The sequence below is a fragment of the Astyanax mexicanus genome, chromosome 11 (genome assembly GCF_023375975.1).
Source record: "Astyanax mexicanus isolate ESR-SI-001 chromosome 11, AstMex3_surface, whole genome shotgun sequence".
In the NCBI taxonomy this organism is placed as follows: Eukaryota; Metazoa; Chordata; class Actinopteri; order Characiformes; family Acestrorhamphidae; genus Astyanax; species Astyanax mexicanus.
Genome location: NC_064418.1, coordinates 6,617,059 through 6,638,574, shown reverse-complemented (window position 1 = coordinate 6,638,574; position 21,516 = coordinate 6,617,059). Strand labels below are relative to the sequence as shown.

Genomic DNA, 21,516 nt, shown 5'->3' with positions numbered 1-21,516 from the left:
ATGAGGAACTTACAACAAATAATAATGCTATAATAAAGAAATAATTGTAAGATATTTATGTGTAACATACAAAAAATATAGTATGTTTAATGTAGCTAAATAAAAGAAAATGAATTGACTGAATTCTTTACAAAATATCTTTAACACTTAAAATCTAAAAATCATATTAAATAGCCCCCATAAATAGCCCCCATAATTCCACCAATGAAATATAGAGCTACTTTGAGCTTGTAATTGGTGTAAAAAAATATATATATATATATATTTTTTTTTTTTGTATGGGCAACATTATGCCCCTATCGTTTGCATTAAAAGCCTCTTGGGAGAGTCGGCTAAAACACTGTATTTGGGAATGCTGGGGGAGAATAGATGTGGGATATTTAACAAATGTTTGTACTTTTTATCATATTTCACTACAACCCAAGTCCATTTCACATCAGATTTTTCCTTTAAAGCTTCACAATATATAGCAAAACAAATTTAAACTAGAAAATTTTTAATATTGTTAAATTATGATGATATTATTGTGTATGGTACCATATGGCGCACCACTAACCTGCAGATACCCTGAATTAAAGAAGAGATGAGAATCTGTTATCCTAGGTCTTTATAAATCACACCCAGTGGTTTTAGGCTTAAGGGTCTCTCACACCTCAAAGAAACAAATGACCATTCATTTCCATGTCTGTGTAATTGCCTTTTTGATAAAACCAAAAAAAAAAAAAAAAAAAAATTCTGCTGGTCAATCCTCTCTGTAGCCTCCCTGCCTGTATTGGACCCATGGCTGACCGCTAACTATCCACCATGTCCAGAATGGGCTAACTTGCATAGGAACTCTATGCCCCTATCATTTGCATTACAAAGCTAAAGCTAAAGCGCTGTATTTGGGAATGCTGGGGGAGAACAGAGGTGGGATATTCAACAAAAGTTTGTACTTTTTATCATGTTTCACTAAAACTCAAGTCAATTTCACATCAGATTTTTCCTTTAAAGCTTTACATTTTATAGAAAAAACAAATTTAAACTAGAAACAAAGTAGCTTTAGGCTTGAGGATTGGAACAAATTATCATTTCCATGTGTGTGTAATTGTCTTTTTGATTAAAAAAATAAATATAAAATATTCCCAGCTGGTCAGTCCTCTCTGTAGCCTCCCTGCCTGTATTTGACCCATGGCTGACCACTGACTATCCACCATGTCCAACATCGGCTGACTTGGGTTGCCATGTCCTCTCTCTGCCCCTCTCTATGAGGCCTCCTTCTGGGGCCCCTGCTGTGGACCAGCACTCTGCAGCTGCACTGATAACCCTTCGCTCGGTGCCAGCGCAGGGTCCCCTGGCGGAGCTGCGTGTCAGGGCCCTGCTGTGTCACCGGTTCTGACCAGCAGAGCCGAGCTCCTGCCACAGGCTCCCCTGCAGTGCAGCGAGCTGAGCCACGCCGGCTGATTTACACCCCAGGCTGGGAAGTGTGCTGCACCACACTGATTCTTTTTATGACCTTCCAGCAGGACGGGATTTATAGCGCGCAGCACCTCGGTGCCATGAGTGGCACTCTCTCCGCGGGATACTGTGCACGGGACGCCCCTGTTTATCACTTTATGTGCGCCTGGGCTGCTGACAGAGTTTCCAGTGATCTGGCTTATCTGCAAAAAGGCTTCTCCCCAGTGTTCTGCTGCCCTTTCGAGTCGAAAGGGAACAAAACGGAGATCTGTGTATGCTTTTCTATGTGCTGTTTTTGACAAAATGCAACACTAAAGCTCTGCGTGAGAGTCAGCAAGTGATCGGAGATTATCTGATTTTAAATATTCTCAACCACAAAGCAGATACAGCAGTACTGCTGGAGTTTTTAAACACTGTATGCTCTCACTGCACACTTTAACCCTTGTGTGGTGTTCATATTTTTGTTACTCGTTTACTTTGTTACTTGTATTTAATTCAGCCAAATTAAGCAATTTTACATTAAAATTCTTTACACATGCTTGCGTCACCTAAATTACAAGCAATATAAACAGCTTACATGGTTAATATTTACCCTTTACCTTTCTTATGTTACATTTCTTATGTTACAATTACTCAAGATATGAGATGAAAATTTATTTAGTTTCAAATTTACAAATGAAGCAATGTTTATTAGCCCTTTGCCAAACAGACTGTATGTAATATAAATGTGTAGGGGGGGGGGGGGGTGGTGTACAGTGTGTGTTTATCGAAAATGTGTTTTGATATATGTTTTTCACAAAAAATGAGCCAATGCCAATGAGTTTGAGTTAGAAAAAATATTTTTTTAGTATCATTTGATGAACAATGAAAACGGGTCCCACAGACCCGAACACCACACAAGGGTTATTAAACTTCTATGTAGTGGTGGGAAAAATCCTAAATCACAATAGGGAATTTTTTATATCACGATAATGATATATATCGTGATATACCACCTTTGAATATGTTTTAAGTTATTCTTCGAAAAATATGGCAGAATAATATCATTGCTTACTTTTTTCCAACTTTCACAAATGTGAATTACTACCTTTTAGTGCAGCAATATATATATATATATATATATATATATAAAATTATACAGGTATTTCAATTAAGTTATCAAATTAAACTCAATTAACACTTTTTAAAGTGTCTGTCAAATAACGCAAAGCAGCGTCATGTCACAAAACCACATTATGAAACTTTTTTTTTGCGAAGATTACTTTATTATCACTTATATAACCCAAGTTTATGTAAAGTGACCATGCCAATACATTTAATCGTAGCCTACTTTACATGTTTGCATGACACTTTTCTATCGTCCCCACGATATTTATCGCCATATCACACAGCACTACCTCTATGCAGCTGTTTCTATCTATCTGATATAAGGTCACGAGCTGACTTGCATGCAAAGTGATTCAGCAAGTGATCTTAGATTCTACTTTCAGTCTGTTCCTCCACAGAACAGACACAGCAGTGCTGCTGGAGTTTTTAAACAGTGGAGTTTTTTACTCACTGTCACTCACTGCCCACTTTATTACATTTCTACAAAGCTGTTTCTACCTATCTGATATAAAGCCAGGAGTTCAGGTAGAGGCTCTGTGAACCTGTTGCTGCACAGTTTGTTTTGGTCGTCCTCTAGTCCTACATCAGTGGTCACAGGAAACTTTCCACAGGATGCTGTTGGCTGGATATTTCTGCTTGGTAGGCTATGCTTAATTCAGCAGTGACTTTGAGGTGTTTAAAAACTCCAGCAGCACTGCTGTGCTTGATCCACACTAACCATAATAACACAGACTACCTAACAATCTTTGTATGTCAGTGTCACTGCATTGCTGAGAATAATGACCCACCACCCAAATAACAATAGCTGTTATGTGGTGGTCTATCCTGTGGGGTCCTGGCCATGGTAAAAGGAAGATAAGAAAATAAAGTATAAGAAACAGATACAGAACTACATTCTGTAATTACAAAGTAATTACAAGAACTACAACATGCTCCTATATCATCAACAGGACTGAGTAGTAGATGGACCATGAGTGTAGAAACAAGAAATTGGACATTGTATATTTTATAACTAGATTAGGCAGCTTCCTTTGTTTGATCAATTCTGTTTGGTGTAGCACAGAAAAATGTTACCCATATTTTTCTTGTCTGATAAAATATTTGTGTGTTCGTTTCTGCAGCAATCGGAGAGCCAGTGAGTCTAGACTGGTACAACCCTCAGGGTGAGCGTATGGTGCCGTCCCCTCGCGTCGCTCTACACAATGAAGGCGTGCGCTCCAGACTCACCCTCTACAACGCCAACGTAGAGGACGCCGGCATTTACCGCTGCCAGGCCACCGATGCACAGGGACAGACACAGGAAGCCACCGTGGTGCTGGAGATCTACCGTAAGTACAAATACAGGCACACAAACACACTCTCGCATGAGTAATACACACATGTAATGCATAAGTGCAGGTGTGTTGGGTCTACACTTGACACCAACTGACATCATTGATTACTGAAATACATAGATTTAAATAAATAATTGTTTTAGAGCATTAAAAAGATCACACACTTTGAAAATGGGCTTTGTCCCAAACTATACACTTCCACACTAAGTGCTGTGTTAAAAGCAGCGCACACTTAGGAGGAGGGTTGTATAAACATTTATCCAGGTTTGGGACTACAGTCTGTAATTATAGAACTACAAGGTGCTTCACTAAGGTCAGTAAAGCTGATATATTGGACTATAAGGCCCAATCCCATCTTAATTTATTCCCCTGCCCCTTGTTTTCGACTGTAACCTTCCCCTTAAAACTACTTCCTAAGAATTAGAATAACCCTTTACCCTAATTTCTCTGTGATGTTGAGCTGAAATGAGCTTTTATTTAATTTTATTTTTCTATTCCACCTTAAATGCTGCAACCTCTGCTATATGTTGCACTATTAAAGGTGGAACAGTAAAATTAGTTAAGTAGCTAGCTAGCTACTGAGACAAACTACTAGCAATTCGTTTTTTATGCTTGTTATGAAGAAAATGGCCATAAAGCATTGAAACTACATATTAATCGTTGTCAATATAGTGGTTCTCGTCATTTGTAACAAGTAAAATACTCAAATACTGTGAGTTTCTTTGCTCGCTTGTGCCATTGCCATCTTACCAATGATTCTCATAACCCTCTGTTTTAAGCATTCCTCTGAAAAATCTCCTTTTAAAGGACTACATACCATGTATGAAGCTGGTAAAGCTGGATGTCTAGCTTATCTCTTGACCAGAATAGTGATTTAATTTATTCTTTTAAGCTTACTGGTATAGCTAAACAAGCTAAACAACCAGTAAGATTAAACTTGACCAGCAATATACCAATTACTAATATAAAAGCAACATGCTGTACACTAAGCTGGTTCTCAATGCCACCAGGAGCTGGTATGCCAGCTAGTTTACCAGCATTAAGTCCTATTAAGTTTTCCTTAAGATTACAATATTTTTAGTTACATTGACCATACAAGACCAGCTTAACCTATTTGAAACCAGCTACCAGCAAAAAATGGTTTTGTGCTTGTGATTTTTAACAAAGTTAAAAGCTCACTTTTAAGCTTAGTAAACTGTGGGAGCTTTAATAACTATATCTATAAATTAGTTACATTTATCTGTCTAAATCTCACAATTTGAAAACATCAGCTCTTCTAAATAATGCTTGAACAGTTTATATATATATATATATATATATATATATATATATATATATATATATATATATATATATAAGCTCCTTAAACTGTAAGGGACTTTATTTTTGTTTTCCTGTGTTTTTGTTCTAGTTGTTCCCTCATAACCCCACATAGGACTCACTGCTACAGGGTTTTGTTATGATGACATGGTATTAATGTGTATCCTGATGTTATGATGCTTTGATGTACTATCTGCCGCTGATACTCATCACTGCCTGCTCTAATATTCATTGGCTCATTCCCACCGCTGGAGACCCTGTTAGTAATGTATCTATTCCCATGTCATGTTTTGATTGCACGCCTCCATACATTTTTCATTTGGTTTAAACTCTGGGCTTCTGGGGCGCGGTGGGCATCGTCGCCGCTCGCCAGAGGAAGCTGCTGAGTTGTCGTGGAGCGTGGGCATCCTCGCTGGTTCCTTGATGGCCTGTGTTGTCTTTGCTTTGGGAGCTTGATAAGAAGGCTGGTTAAATTCTGTGGGTAGCCTATCAGCTCGATATGCTGTGGAGGCAGTCAGCAGCAGCAGCAGCAGCAGCAGTGCCGATTTAGGCCCGGTGCCAAAAAGAGTGTCTTTCTCATCTCGCCACACATTGCACTCTGCATGCAGAGTGTGCTCCCGGGGTACAAGGCTTCCTGGAGAGCCCGGTTCTTCAGAGCGGCAGAGGCACTGTCAGAACCTGTACATTGACATCTGCGCTGCGAGATCTATCGGCTCCTGCAGCTTTTCAACCAGGGCGCCACGCTTGTCAGTCAGGGTACTGCTGATACTGTGTACCTAGAGGATTATGTTCCATTTTTTCTGTAAAGTTTGCCAAGTCTGTTTGTTTAATTGTTGGTATGTGTGATGATAGATTTATCGTAATTAAACATATAGATATTTGAACTTCATTTTAACAATAATTGGAGATGGAATAAAGCATAAAGCATAAATAAAAAGAATAAAGCAGAAAGAATAAAGATCGTTTGTATTAGAAGAAGAGCTAGAAACCTAGATTAAATACCCAGCGAGGGAACAATAGAAACAGAGTGGTATATATACAAGACAGACAAGGTGAGGGTAATCAGAATCTCGGAGAGCGTGAGTCAGGGAAGTCCAGTGTGAGTGCATGCTGGGAATTGGAGTTCAGAGCAGGTAGACTGACAGTATCAATAGAGTCTTTGACCCTTTAGAGGCATGATGTCACTTTAAAAGAAAACTCTTAGTTTCTATATTAGTTTTTCTACATTAAATGTTTTTTTTTGTTTGTTTTAAAGTGTCATAGGTAAAAAAAATCGCACACAGTAAACAAGATAAGAACTGTAGTTTTTTTTTCAGGTCTAAATATGGCCTTGCTAACACTGCATTTTTTTATTACCTTTGATTTTCCTTCTTTTCTTTTTTTTTTATTAGTTTTATATCTTATTTTAACATATCCTATATATCTTAATAAAAAGCTGGGTTGATTTAATTATTCTTTTTCTTTGACAATCCCTTCCCTATATATTGGCTTGGCTACACTGTAAATGAGGGCCACCCTTAATGTACTCTAGTTTAAAAAAGCTTGATTGATTGATTAGTTAGTTGGTTGGTTGGTTGGTTGGTTGGTTGGTTGGTTGGTTGGTTGGTTGATTGTTTAATGTTTTGACTAGCTTAGTGGTCATTTGAAGATAAAAAGTGAAATATGTAATTTATCAGAGCAAGTGTTAACCACAGTCAGCAACACTAACCTGAACAGACATGGGCAAAGTAAAAAGTGCTGAAGTCAAAAAAGCAGAAAGATCAAAGGAACCAGGCAGACTTTCCCATGGAAAAAATACCCAAACAAGAAAAAAATTACAGAACAGACAATTAATCATATAAACACATAAACAGACAAGAAAACAGAGTTCAGAATGCAGCAGGAGTGAGTGGCAATACTTCGCAAAGAACAAACTGGAAACAAACAGGTAATTATATACACACACACTGTAGTAATTATACACAGCTGAGACAGATTAATATTCAGGTGACGATGATCGTAAGAGCAAGAGTTTATTATTGAAAGAGAGGTAGAGACAATGGGAATTTAAGTGAAAGAGATCAGAGATCAGAAAAGGCAGGAAGAGGCCCAAAAGTGTAACAACATTGGTCTAGAAGTCCTGGTCTTTGCCTGTGTGTTCTCTGGCAAACTTTATTAAGGTTGCTGCGATGCTTTAATTTATCATTTCTAATACATCAACAACCTTCATTCTAAAGGCTCTGGAGAGTTCTGTGGATCTTGCCGTGATGAGACCACTCAGTTTAGCTTAGCAGTCAAGAGCAAAGCGAAACCAAACTGTCTGAGGTTTAAAGAAGACAGGCTCCTCTAAAATATTCTCTAAAGATGAGTTGACTCTAGTTTAAGTCATATTAAGTATTGCATTTCTTTTAAATAACTATTTACAAATAAATTTTAAGCATTTTTGTTTCTGTTTTATGTGATTAGTTGGTTTACCACCATCTCTCTTTCCATCGTTAAAATGAAAATAAAATGTCCATGTGTTTAAAATGCTGGAATGCACTTTTTTAACTAGAGTTTATGATAGTTTTTGCTGCTTTCATCTGCTTTTACCTCAGCAGTTTCAAATGATGCCACTCTACATTCTCATGTTCTGCTAATGGAACACGTCTCAAACCAAAAAAACTGCCAATACAAAAGTAATAATGACGAAAAGCTACAGATGCGACATCAGCACTAAAAAAAACATTAAAACGCCTCTAGCAGATAAATAGCCAGGCTTTACATGTTGTCCAACTAGTGCAATCTCTGCCACAGAAAATTATTTTGAACCGCGCAACAGAGAGAAACTTTGATCTGAAATTATTTTAATTTTCCTCTGCAATTCACGCTGAACGTCTTATAGCGAGGCATCAGCTCGTACATGGCCGAGTTACAAAGCAATTCAGATTCCTATATTGATGCAAATTGCATTCTGGCTCAGGGATGCTGCTGGCTTCGTTCCCACAGAAGGACATTATGGGTGTTATGTATACCTGTATACCTTTCAAAAGCACGCTTTTGGAATAAGTGCGAAGCGCTCCATTGAAATTGGTAGGCTTGGCGAAACAAAGTATCGCAACAATGCGAAAAAGGTGGGATCCATTGCGAGGAAGATGTTTGACAAATCTGTTGATGTAAACCCAAATGTAATTCCTCTGGCAATGAGGCAGCTGAGGCACATGACAGGAGAGAGAGAAGAGAGAGCTAGAGACAGCGTGAGAGAGAGAGTAAGTGGTAAAAGAGCAGGAAAGAGAAAAGAATGAGGGGAAAAAGAACTGAAAAGAATGCCTGTGGAGAGCCAAAGAAATGGGAAAAAAGGAGCAAATTATGTGCAGACTATGGATGAATGACGTTTACTATGCGTCTGTATTATTCAAGCCTGATTTCTGCCTACAACCCTGTGAAAGGAATAGAGGCCGTGCCCGTGATGTTCACGTTAGTGGGGATCACTATAGTCACGCCCACCAAGTGGCAAAAAAACAGACTGAGTGGCAGCTTTAGAATCTAGTGTAAATAATGTGAAAACACAAAATGAAAGAGAATTAATTTAAAATACATTTAAAACAATGCAAAAACAAGCAGGGCAGTTGTACCTCAAGACCACGGTTAAGAACCACTGGTTTAATGTATTTTCCCCGCATTGAAATCAGGTACATAAAATGCCAGGGAGCCCAATTTCTGGACATGCTGTAAAAAAACAACAACAAAAAAAAACATGTAGTAACTTGCTGACAGCAATTAGCTAGAGTGCAGTGTGGTTAATGGTGGTTATGTAGCTAAGGCTGGCTATGTAGCTGACACTGGCTATGTAGCTAAGGCTGGCTATGTAGCTGACACTGGCTATGTAGCTAAGGCTGGCTATGTAGCTAACACTGGCTATGTAGCTAAGGCTGGCTATGTAGCCAACGCTGGCTATGTAGCTAACACTGGCTATGTAGCTTAGGCTGGATGTGTAGCTAACACTGGCTATGTAGCTTAGGCTGGCTATGTAGCTAACACTGGCTATGTAGCTTAGGCTGGCTATGTAGCTAACACTGGCTATGTAGCTAAGGCTGGCTATGTAGCTAAGACTGGCTATGTAGCTTAGGCTGGCTATGTAGCTAACACTGGCTATGTAGCTAACACTGGCTATGTAGCTAAGGCTGTCTATGTAGCTAACACTGGCTATGTAACTAGCCGATAAGTACTAAAGGATTCTACAATGGCGGCAGGGAGACAATAAATGCTAAAGTTAAAGTCAATTAATACACTCTACTCAAATAAACTGACTGACTAACTCTTTACCACTTAAAAAATGGCAACATATGATACTTAAAATGGCAACATATGATATTTATGTTCCTGTATACAGTTGTGGAGGATATGTCTGTCTGCATAACAATAAAAACACTAATAATACAGTACACAGTACACATAATAATAAAAACAAGTTGCTATCTGAGTTGGAAATAATAGGAAATGTACCATTAACACAGATTCTTTCATGACTGCTGGAAAAGGAAAAAAAAAAAGTAAAATTGCTGTAATGTGATTCACAGGACAAACGTGTTTACAGTAGAATTCGCTTTTCACTGAATTTTGACCATGATGCTTTACATATCTACAGTAATTCATTGTATAAACAGGTTCTTCAGGTTCTTCATGTTCACAGACATCACAGGTTCTTTGGTAACGTCAATGGATCTCTGTCTCTTGTTCAATTGCTAGTTTGGCTTTTTTTCCTAGGAAACACAGCCATGTTGTAGATTGTTTTGCCACTAAAAATTGAGGGTGGGTGGGCTGCGGGAAGGGGGGTGCCAGAACCGTGACATTAAAACATAAATCCTATTGCAAAAAGACAGAAGCCGAAAAACAGGAAAAGAAAAATCCAAAGGTAGATATTTAAACAAAGTTCAGTTTCACGAGATTTAAAACAGGGTCTGATAACAGAGGCAGTAAAACACTTTGAGATCTTAACGGAGCAGCAGATCCTAAAGAAGGAATTTATCATGATAAAGATTTTAATTTGAGACATTATGGTGATTTATTATTCCTCATTACACATAATTAATAGGTTGCCATGAAAGTCCCAGAGATATTGCATAATTCCCCCCACTCCCCCACCCCCATTTTTTTTTTTTTTTAGTTTTTTTTTTTTCTTTTCTTTTTTTTCTTTTTTGGCTCTTCTGACTTTGTAGCAAGCCCGGCATTTGATTGCACTCCTCAAAAAAAGCCTCATTTTGAGCAGAGGAAGTGTGTAAACAGACGTGACTCACAGATCAATACTCGGAGCCGATGTGCTGATGTGAACGAGGGACTGATGAAGTTTTCCGTCCTCTTAAGGCATTTCTCCTTTTGATGAAGAGAAGCTGCTGTTTACCACAGCCTCCCACGCAAACAGCCGGCACGCCATGTCTCTGGGTGGCAGGATCTGATTTAATGGAATATTTCAATTAATTCTCAGTTGTGTAACTGTGAATAATCATAGACAAAGTGCTAACAAGAATGAATCATCTGTACTGGAACCGAAAAAAGACACGCTGGCTCGTGATCATTGGCTGGAGTGTGGATGGAGATGTAGGAAAATCCTGCCGCTTTGATTCCCACAAGTTTACTTATTATTCTGGATCAAAGTCAAAACCGGTTCAGCTGTGGAGAGAGACGGGGACGGAGAACATGACGAAACGTCCAATCAAAGTCTGGAAACTTTGTTCGGGTCGTTAGTTACATTTCTCTCACCAATCCCATCGTTTCAGACAAAGCTCACTAATGAAACATCTCTTACAATTGCAAAACAATGTGTTAAATGACACAGAAGACAGAAGGAGTACTTGTTATGTTCTACTGGTATTAGTGGTAAAAAAAAAAAAAAGATTGGTGAGAAAGAGTCATTCTTGCTTTGTAATTAATTTAACGGTAGAAGGCTGAAAGGTTTTCCTGACTGGAATACTATACACTCTAAACCCAGAAGTTGTTTGAACTCAAATAAATTAAGTATGTTTTACATAAAATTTGAGATTTCTTAACAATACTCAACTACATTTTGAGTTAGTTGAACATTTGTGGGCACATATACTGTACTATTCAAACTGAGATCTTTGAGTTGAACCAACTTATAATAACTGAGTTTAGTCTGTTGCCATTAACAGCTTCTTTTCCATTGGCTTCTGTCCCAATCTATTTGCATACTGGGTGTGTCCAGCAGTTTCTGACTAACACTCTCCATCAGTGTGTAGTGATTCACTCGGGGCTACCTTAGGTAAACTTGTAGATCACATTTAATGATTAAATACTTGGCCTCTGTGTTGTAGGCTATAGAACAAGCATCATTTACAGTCAAGTCTGCATATAGATAAATATTATGACAACCTCCTTGTTTCTATACATATGGTCCATTTTTTCAACATGGGAGCACGACTTTATATACTGTAGATGTTGTTTGTAATATAATTACAGTGTAGTTCTGTATCTGTTTCTTTATATCTTTCTTTGTATACTTTATGATTATCCTCCTTTCATCCTGTTCTACAATACACAGGATCACCACAGGATAGAAAACCACCACAGAGCAGCTTTTATAATTATAAGGAATATAATACCAATTCTGAAAATTGTCTATACTTTCCTCTCTCTCTCTCTCTCTCTTTCTTTCGTTCTCTCTCACTTTCTTTCTCTCTTATTCTCTCTTTTTTTCTCTCTCTTTCTGTCCCACAGAGAAGTTAACCTTCAGGGACGTTCCCTCACCGCAGGAGTTTCGTCAGGGCGACGTGGCTGAAGTAGTGTGTGATGTCACCAGCTCACCCGTGCCGGTGATCGCATGGTACTACAACAACATGGAGATCTTTGAGGACACTGAGAGTGAGTTGCTTCTTAATACGTTAAAATGGATTTTTTTTTTCTTTACAGATTTTTAATTATGTTTATTAAATTCACACGTAAGAAATAATAATCAAAAATACTTTGAATTCTAATGGAAGAACTTTATGTATGAAGAAGTTTATGCAGCACAATAATTTATTTAATACTATGAAAAGCGATACATTATGAAAAAAAAACAAAAAAAAAAACAGAAAAAGCAAGCAGAAATAAATGCAGCTTTTATGTTGTTTGTTTGTTTGTATTGATTTTGAAAAAGGGTCTTCAAGATTTGCAAATCATGGCATTCTGTTTTTATTTATTTATTTTTTTACATTTTACATTTTACACAGCATCTGAACTTTTTTATCGAAAAAGAAAACTGCATAGAATAGTAGAGGGAGCTCTTTACGCTGCAGGCTGTGCTCACGTTAGATAATGAAACTGGAACTAGAGCGAGGCAGAGGTCTACATACCGAACTACTACCTACTACTTTTTAACCTGGAAATAATTAGTGCAGCCAAGTCAAGTGCTAAAAATACTTTGGGGAACTTAAATTATTTTATGATCTTAGATTTTTTTTTTTTTTTGTCCATTGTAATTGCTTTAATGACAGCAGGTTGAAAGTTTTTTTTTTTTTTTCCAGCTGGAAAACCATACAAGTTAAAGACGGATATGAAATCAATTAATCCTGATGAGTCAAATCATGGCATTCTGTTTTTAATTTAATTTACCTGCATACAATAATAGAGGGAGCTCTTTACACTGTAGACTGTTCTCATATTAGATACTGAGACTGAAGGCAGAGTGAGGCAGAGGTCTACATACGGAACTACTTCTTAACCTGCGAATAATAAGTGCAGCCGAGTCAAATGCTGAAAAACCTTAGGGAAACGTAAATTAATTTATGATCTTTGATGTTTTATTTATTTATTTATATATATATATATATATATATTTATTTATTTATTTTTTGTCCATTGTAATTCCTTTATTGGTAGCAGGTTGAAAGTTTTTTTTTTTTTTTTTCAGCTGGAATACCATACAGGATAAAACAGGATATGAAATCAATTATTTGTGATTGAAATAACTGATATAAAAGTTTTACCATCATTTTAAGCTGTTTAACAGTAGCATTACATTAATCAGCAAAATACTGGGACTGCTTGTTATGCAGAATCTGAAAAACGCTTCCTCAATACTTTTGTTTAGCATTTTTATTTCACTACTCATACATTTTTCTTCTGTTTTTTACAGCTTCTTATTTTGGCAATATATATCGTTTTTATATAATGTCTATTTTTTGTCATAATATATATATATATATATATATATATATATATATATATATATATATATATATATATATATTAAGTATAACCTTATTGCTATGTAGAGTTTGATTTGCTTTTACTGATGTGTATTATGTGTAGGAATGACCCGCAGCATGGCGACGACCTTATAAATAATGCAATTAATTTACCAGAGGCTTAACTACAGCAGACTTAATTACTGCGCTGCATGGTTTGCGTAGGGTTGTGTGTTTATTTCAGAGTTTTATGAATCTGTTTTTTTGTCTCTAATTGTATATGAGAGAAGTGGATCTACAAGCGGTAATAAAACGGTCGGTGAATGTTATGTTGATATTTTAATTTGCATTTTAATTATTTGGCCATTTATGAACCTTTTTTTTATGCACTTTTTTTGTTCAGAGTTCCAGCTCCTATCCAATAACAACCTGCAGGTCCAGAGAGTGACTAAAGCAGATGAAGGTGTGTACCGCTGCGAGGCCAGAGTGGAGGCCAGAGGCGAGATCGACTTCAGGGACATCATCCTGGTGGTCAATGGTGAGTTCTTTTATAGATAAAGAACAGTCAGCACAGGCTTTTATTTTTAGATCTGCCTGACTTGATCTTTCAGGCAAACAGAGAGATTTTTTTTTCTATGTCAGATTTACTGATAAAGATAAATTATAAACCATTGAGCCAAAGCAGATTTGGTTTGTGATTTTTTAATTTTTTTAAGTTTAGGGCAAAATGTCAGTTCTGAAGTGATCACAAGGGCTGTAAGATAAATAAAATGTTTAGTGGACTAAAATGACTGAAATAACATTGTTAAAAAAGTCAAATTGCATTACCTGCTTAAAGTAGTAGAGTAATAGAGGGAGCTCTTTATGCTGCAAACTGTGCTCATGTGACATAGTGAGGCTGGAGGCGGAGCGAGGCAGAGGTCCACAGAGAAACACAAACACCAGGAATAATGGTAACAGGTTTTTTAACCTTTTGGTTGCATATTTCTTTCATTTTATTATTCGTTTTTATAAATCTGCATTCTATAGCATGTTTTCTAGAATGAAAAGCTACTACAACACATGCTAAACCAACTGAATCACTTAAGCAGTAAGCAGTTTTAGACTTAGCATGCAACCAAAAGAGATGCACCACACACATAGAACAACATGAAGAGTTAACTACAAACACTATTTCACACTAGTCTTGTGGGAGATTTGAATCCCGGTCATGCAGCTTGCCATCAGCAGCCAGAGCCCTGAGAGAGCACAACTGAACAATAAAATTGCACTCTCTGGGTGGTTACAGTAGATGACGCTCTTTTCCCTCATCACTCCAAAGGGTGATGCTGATCAGCACAAGGCTGCATCTGTGAGCTGATGTATCAGAACCGAGTCACTGCGCTTTTCTCCTCGAGCGCGCCGTGATGCTACTCGGCAATGCTGCATCAGCGGAAGTTCAAAAGAGGTGGTGGCTGACTTGACGTGTATCAGAGGAGGCGTCCTGGTGTTGTGGCATCACTTGTGATGGGGGATATACAGCTGAATTGGTGCAAAATTTGAACATATATATAATATCCTCCTCATGGAAATATATGCATAATAAAATCCATGCTGTGTGATTATTAAAGGATTATCTTGCCTTATATGACTTCAAATGATAATGCAATTATATAAAATATAAGGGCTCTGTGGATATACCTACCTACACTCTAAAAAAAGTGACTGTCCATTTACCTTAAAAACATAAATTTGTATAGTAACAAGCAATTACAGTTTGATTTATTCAACTAAAATAAATCATTTGAATCAATTTGAGTTAAATACTGTAAACCCAGTCAGTTGCTTGTTACTACATGAAGTAGTTTTTATTTTATTTGCTATAAAAATGTGATCGTTCATACGTCATCCCTAATGTATCCAGCAATACAGAAATACAGTGCACTCTGTGTCTCTGACCTGAAATCGATATCATAACCCAGATTTTATTGTTTCAATTAAAATTAGCCTACCATGTAATGCACACCGTGGCCTCGACGCTGTCTTCCTGACTTATGTTTGTGTGTTTGAAGATGAGCAGGGATGATATGGAGAGATTAGCCCTCTGGCTTCTTCATGTCTGACATGATGAGGGGGAACATGGGCGGAAGTCTTCTCAGTTCACTGCTGAAGCCTCATGGGCTGATCTAATAATGCTGCTCAATGAGGCGTGGCTGATAATCCAGTGGACATGACAACACAAATCAGCGGCTGACATAAAACAAACGCCCCTTCCACAGCCATGCCCCCGATCCCCCGGCTCTGCCAGGCTTAGAATAGAAGTACGTCTATTTTTTGTTTCTCAAATTGTAGCCTAACAAATACATAGTACTAAAACTGAGCAGCTTAATTAGAAACATTGATGGCTAGAAAATGCATACATGGGATCAGTTTCCCTTTTATGCAGCCTAAATTCATTTTTTTAATGAGTATAAAATGAACCTTCATTATGCTAAAGACTTTATTTATGACTAAATCGGCAAGCAGGGCTACCCACTAGTTAAAGCACCCAGTTTAAGGGTGTCAATCAATCAATCAATTAATCAATCAACCTTTATTTTGACTCAGAAGTACATCGAGGGCAGCCCCCATTTTCAATGAGGTCAAGCATCTATAAAAACAGGGATTGACATAACAAAGAAAATAATAACTAAATGTAATCATTTTAAAATAACAGTAAGTAAAAGATAAAAATGTATTTAGAATAAAAATAATAATAATTATTATAATAATAAAACTTGGTTTAATTGATAAGAAATTAAGATCGAAAGAAGATAAGATTAGAACAGTTAAAATTAGGCTAAAACTAAATTTTACATAATACAATAAAAAAATACAAATAAATAAATAAATAATAATAATAATAATAATAATAATAATAATAATAATAATAATAATAATAATAAAAGAAAATCAAAATAATTTAAAAAGCAATAGTACAAAACTATTAAAAATATATAAAAATAAAATAAGGAAAGAAATAAAAAGGAAATAAAGAACAGAAGAAGTAGTATATAAATAAAAATTATATTTATCTTATATAAATAAAAAATAAATAAGATTAACTAAAACAGGTACAGGCTGTCTGAAGGTGGTTAGATATTAAAAGTTTAAAATTATTTAGAGACATTTAGTGACTGGAATTATAGAGAGCTGGATTAGACATCTGTATAATGATATATGATATGATATATATATATATATATATATATATATATATATATATATATATATATATATATATATATATATATATATATTTCTTAATTTTGGTTGACAAAATATAATTCTGATATCTATAGTATATTAAATATGAGCAGTATAGCAGTCTGTAGTGTTTTGCTGTAGACATCTGGCATGTTGCATTAAACATGTGTAACACATGCATTACACACACACATGTCTGCAAATGCATTTAAATGTTTAATCATTTATTGTTCCTGGTAATATATTTTATTTAACGTTCCTTTTGATTAATGACCCTTTCTTCTGGTTGCAAATACTGAATGTTTGCTGCACTTGTTGACTCCTTGATGATGAGTGCGTGTGTTGACTGTTAAAGCATCCTCGGGTCTAGGAAGGTGCTTTGCCATATTTGCTTATTTGAGCAGGCAGGCAGAAGTCCTGCTACAGGGAAACTGTGGGACTGATAGCGGAATGAATCTGGCAACAAGATCAACGAAAAAACGCTGATAATTTAAGCAAGAAAAAAATGCTGTTCAATACAAGTGTCAAGAAATCATGTTTTTTTCCATTTTACTCTGAATATAGATAGATAGATAGATAGATAGATAGATAGATAGATAGATAGATAGATAGATAGATAGATAGATAGATAGATAGATAGATAGATAGATAGATAGATAACAATATATTCTGAATATATTCTGAGTATGTTGTTATTTTCTGTATTGTTAAATACAATCCCTCCTTTTCTCTGCTCAGCTGGCATGATGGATTTTCCGCCAGAACATATCCTGCCTGCTCATGAAACTTACTCAAAAGGATTGATATGCGAGGCCTTGAGACTGTTCCAGAACTCCGCATTGTTGTAAAATTTCTTAAATTCTTAAATTCTTTAAAAAGCAGTAACCTGCTTTTCTGTTTCTGCATGGATTACATTTATTTATAACTTTTTCTTCATAACCTTGACTCTAAAACTCCTCAAACTCCAGGTACCAAACTGATTTAGTCTGATCGAAGAGCTGAGCTTGGGGAGAGCCGGTTTAGGCCTGTGTCAGACGCTCCGCTGAACTGGTTTGATGTCTTTATGCCCAATTGTGCCTCATATTAGCAGAGCTGTTCCAGTTGGACCCCCTCATCTGGGAATAAGCTCAATTAGATTATAGCCTTTAGAAAATGGCTATCGATTGGCAAGAAAGTCAATGATAATCTTGTTGGAGTTGTTTCAGTGCATGACTACCAAGCCCCATGCAGAGTGTGTTGTATTCATGCATCTCAGCACATTTCCTGTGTGTGTGTGTGTGTGTGTGTGTGTGTGTGCATACTCTTATAGTAACTGCAGAACTTACAAGACTGTTAATTAAGGGAATCATTTTAAGTGTAAGCTCATATTCTGAGTGCACTCATTTTAACACCCTGTATGTGCTTGGGTTGCTCTGTCTCTGTCTCTGGAACAAAGCCAAGGTGTGAGTTATGGGACGGTCATTTAAAATCATTCTCAACAGCGTACATCAGTGCTCCATATGATCTTTGTTTTACAAAAGGTTTAACCTCAACTGTGTCCTTGTCTGGCAGAGAGATGGGTTTTTTTGTATTTAATTAATAGGCTCCATAAAAAAGTCTGCGATTTATTTTTTATTTTTTTATCACATAGAGAAGAACACTTTAACCAGTGTTAAAGTTATACAACAGTTAGTTCCGAACTCACAATCTGATTGGTTGAGAAGTGTTCTAGCCGTTCTGATATTTGTGATAACATCACGGCCTTCTCACACTAAACTTGTATCACTCTGCCGACGCGTTGCCGAGTAACGGCGTATTTATACACACAGGACATTTTTGAATCACCAGCTCCACAGGCAGCAGCAGCAACGTTAGCTTAGCACAGGCTAGCGCTTAGCCACGGCACGCTTGCCCGCAGCGCTTGCTTGTCTTTTGTTGAAAAAAATGGAAGGAAAATCGCTCGGCTAATGCCGTCTGACAGCCAGAACGGTAACTTAACCAGCCAGGCTAGGCTAAGCTAAGTTAATGCTAAGCTAAAGCAAGCTACGCTAACCTAACCACAGTCCAGCCGGTCCTGCCAGTCCAATTTTGCTTTCAAGCTAATGTTCGTGGTTTTAGTTTGCCTGAACCCTACACGTTAGACGTTTCAGTTCTGTTACAGTTGTTGTGGAACTACTTTTTTTTGCGGAAGGCACAGTCCATATTAAAGCATATTCATTCCGATTTTTTTTTTTTAAAGTTCATTGATTTATTTTCTTTATTCATTTTGTAAAAAAAAAAAAAAAAACTGTGATGATCTAAAAAAAAAAAAAAAAAGAGCATCTTTTGTGATGCGCATGTTAAAATATGCATTAATTCATGTTAGTTAGGTGTTAGTTAAATGTCTGTGTGTATATACATATAGATACTGGGGGACAACCAGTATTTTTTTTATTTTTTTATTTCACATTATTCAAAATATTTCAAGATATTCTGCAGTGATGATAAAAAAAAAATCTTCACATCTCTCTCTGTGTGTGGTACATCCCCTGAGGTCTACTGAACTTTGAACAAAGCACTGCACGCAGGGTTTGCTCTCGTCTCTGGCGACAGCAGACAGTAGACAGTAGAGTTGATTATGAGAGGAGAGATTGAACCTGGGCTTTAATAATGATGACCCCCATCACTGCCTCCACTGCCGCCAGCCAATCTGCACAGAAACACTCACTTCGGTTTCAAAGAGCCCACGCCACGCTAATGCTCTTTATCATTGTGTAGCCTACCTGCCACTTTTTCCTGCTCAGAATCCTGTATTAACACCTGATTGCATTCCCAACCGCATAATAACAGCCATAGGATTGCCGAATTAATTCGGACCGATCTGTCAGCAATTTGGACCGTCCTAATGAATGACCCATTACGTGCGTTCTGTTAAACAAATAGTGTGTGCATTTATGGCATCTAATCGAGGCTTCTGCTAAGTCAGGCTGAAAGTGACCATGAATAAAACATCCCCTTAATTTAATCTTTTTTGCCTAGTTCACACTCCATTAAATTGCGATATGCCTTTAAAGAAGCGTAATTCAAAATGACGCCTGTTTCAGACAGCAGCGCCCCATCCATTCTCCAACCCCAAACAGCTGGAATGAACGGGAGAATAAAGGAGAGGAGCTTGTGTTGCAGAGATAAAACGCTAGAGGAAGCTGATGAAGAAGCTTGGCTATGAAAACATGCATGCCGCAGTCAAAGCCAAATGCCAATTGAAGCCACTTTCGGTAACATTCTGTACATATTGTTATGCATTACTCTTTCATGAGCACCCCCTCCCCCAAACGGACACACTCCTCTATTGTAGTTCTGTACTGTAAACAGACTTTTAAAATGTCGCATTACATTATGTGCATGCATGCATGTGCATATACAGCTTTGGAAAAAAAATAAATGAATACGAAACAACATCAGTTTCTGAATCAGTTTCTCTGATATATGCTATTTATAAGTATATGTTTGAGTAAAATAAACATTGTTGTTGAATTCTATAAACTACGGACAATATTTCTCCCAAATTCCAAAAAAAAAAAAAATGTAATTTAGGGCATTTGCAGAAATGGCTGAAATAACAAAAATGATACAGAGCTTTCAGACCTCAAATAATGCTAATAATATTCATAAAGTTTTAAGAGTTCAGAAATCAATATTTGTTAAAATAACCATGGTTTTTAATCATAGTTTTCGTGCATCTTGCTTGGCATGTTCTCCTCCACCAGTCTTACACACTGCTTTTGGATGCCTTTACTCCTGGTGCAGAAATTGAAGCAGTTCAGCTTGGTTTGATATCTTGTGATCATCCATCTTCTTCTTGATTATATAACAGAGGTTTTCAATTTGGTAAAATCAAATAAACTCATCATTTTTAAGTGCTCTCCTATTTTTTTCCAGTGAATAGGAAATAAGCAATAGTATTTTGTCTAGCTTCCTTTTGAGGTTCGCTTCTTGTGTTTTTCTCCTTTTTCCTTACATTAATGCAGAAAGATCACTGTGAATAAGTGAACAGGCAGTTGATTTATTAGAGTGTCAGTATGGGTCCTATCAGGTCGTCTGCACTGTCCCACCAGCTGACCTCTTACTCTCCACATTAACCTTTCACAGTATAATAAACTGAGCTGGACAGGAAGTATTGATTTAGAAGAGCAGAGCACCTTATGTTTTTATTCATTCTCTCACTGTGACTTAAATACAGTCATATTGAGGCTGATCTGTATGCATGGGGTTCGACTGGTGAGTAAGCAGGCAGATCTGCTTCACAGATGTATTTGGATGTAGATTTTAAACTCAGCGTATAAAGGCGTTTCTTTTTCCGATTTAGATTTATACGACTTTTGCTAGACGAGAGTCACATTTTTCAACCTAATTAGCTGTAGGAATCACAGGGTATCTCGTAATGATATCACAATCTTACTTGATATCATGACGTGATACTTGATATATCACAAGATGATTTGCTACAATCATAATGGCATCTGTGTATTACTGAAGAGGATATCCTGAATGTGTTGCTTGGAATATAGGCTGGCCAGCTCAAGCTGGTGTAATTTACATTTGATGGTTTAGCTGGTCTACATGCATGATCAGCCTAGCCAAGCTAGAAAACCAATATACCCAACAAAACCAAGCTGGATGGCCTGCATATCCAACAAAGCCAAGCTGGATGGCCTGCATATCCAACAAAACCAAGCTGGATGGCCTGCATATCCAATAAAACCAAGATGGATGGCCTGCATATCCAACAAAACCAAGCTGGATGGCCTGCATATCCAACAAAACCAAGCTGGATGGCCTGCATATCCAATAAAACCAAGATGGATGGCCTGCATATCCAATAAAACCAAGCTGAATGGCCTGCATATCCAACAAAACCAAGCTGGATGGCCTGCATACCCAACAAAACCAAGCTGGTTGGCCTGCATATCCAACAAAACCAAGCTGGATGG

At 37.1% G+C, this 21,516-nt stretch overlaps 1 protein-coding gene across 3 annotated transcripts in view; it reads left to right on the top strand.

The window, feature by feature from the left end:
* ncam2 (neural cell adhesion molecule 2) overlaps positions 1–21,516 on the top strand; it is a 317,305-nt gene that overhangs the window by 218,915 nt on the left and 76,874 nt on the right. For all 3 annotated transcript variants that reach the window (XM_007227883.4, XM_007227882.4, XM_007227884.4), the window contains exons 3-5: positions 3,666–3,872; positions 11,892–12,035; positions 13,746–13,880. In XM_007227883.4, the coding sequence (XP_007227945.2) occupies positions 3,666–3,872; positions 11,892–12,035; positions 13,746–13,880 (486 nt within the window). The remainder of the gene's footprint in view (positions 1–3,665; positions 3,873–11,891; positions 12,036–13,745; positions 13,881–21,516) is intronic.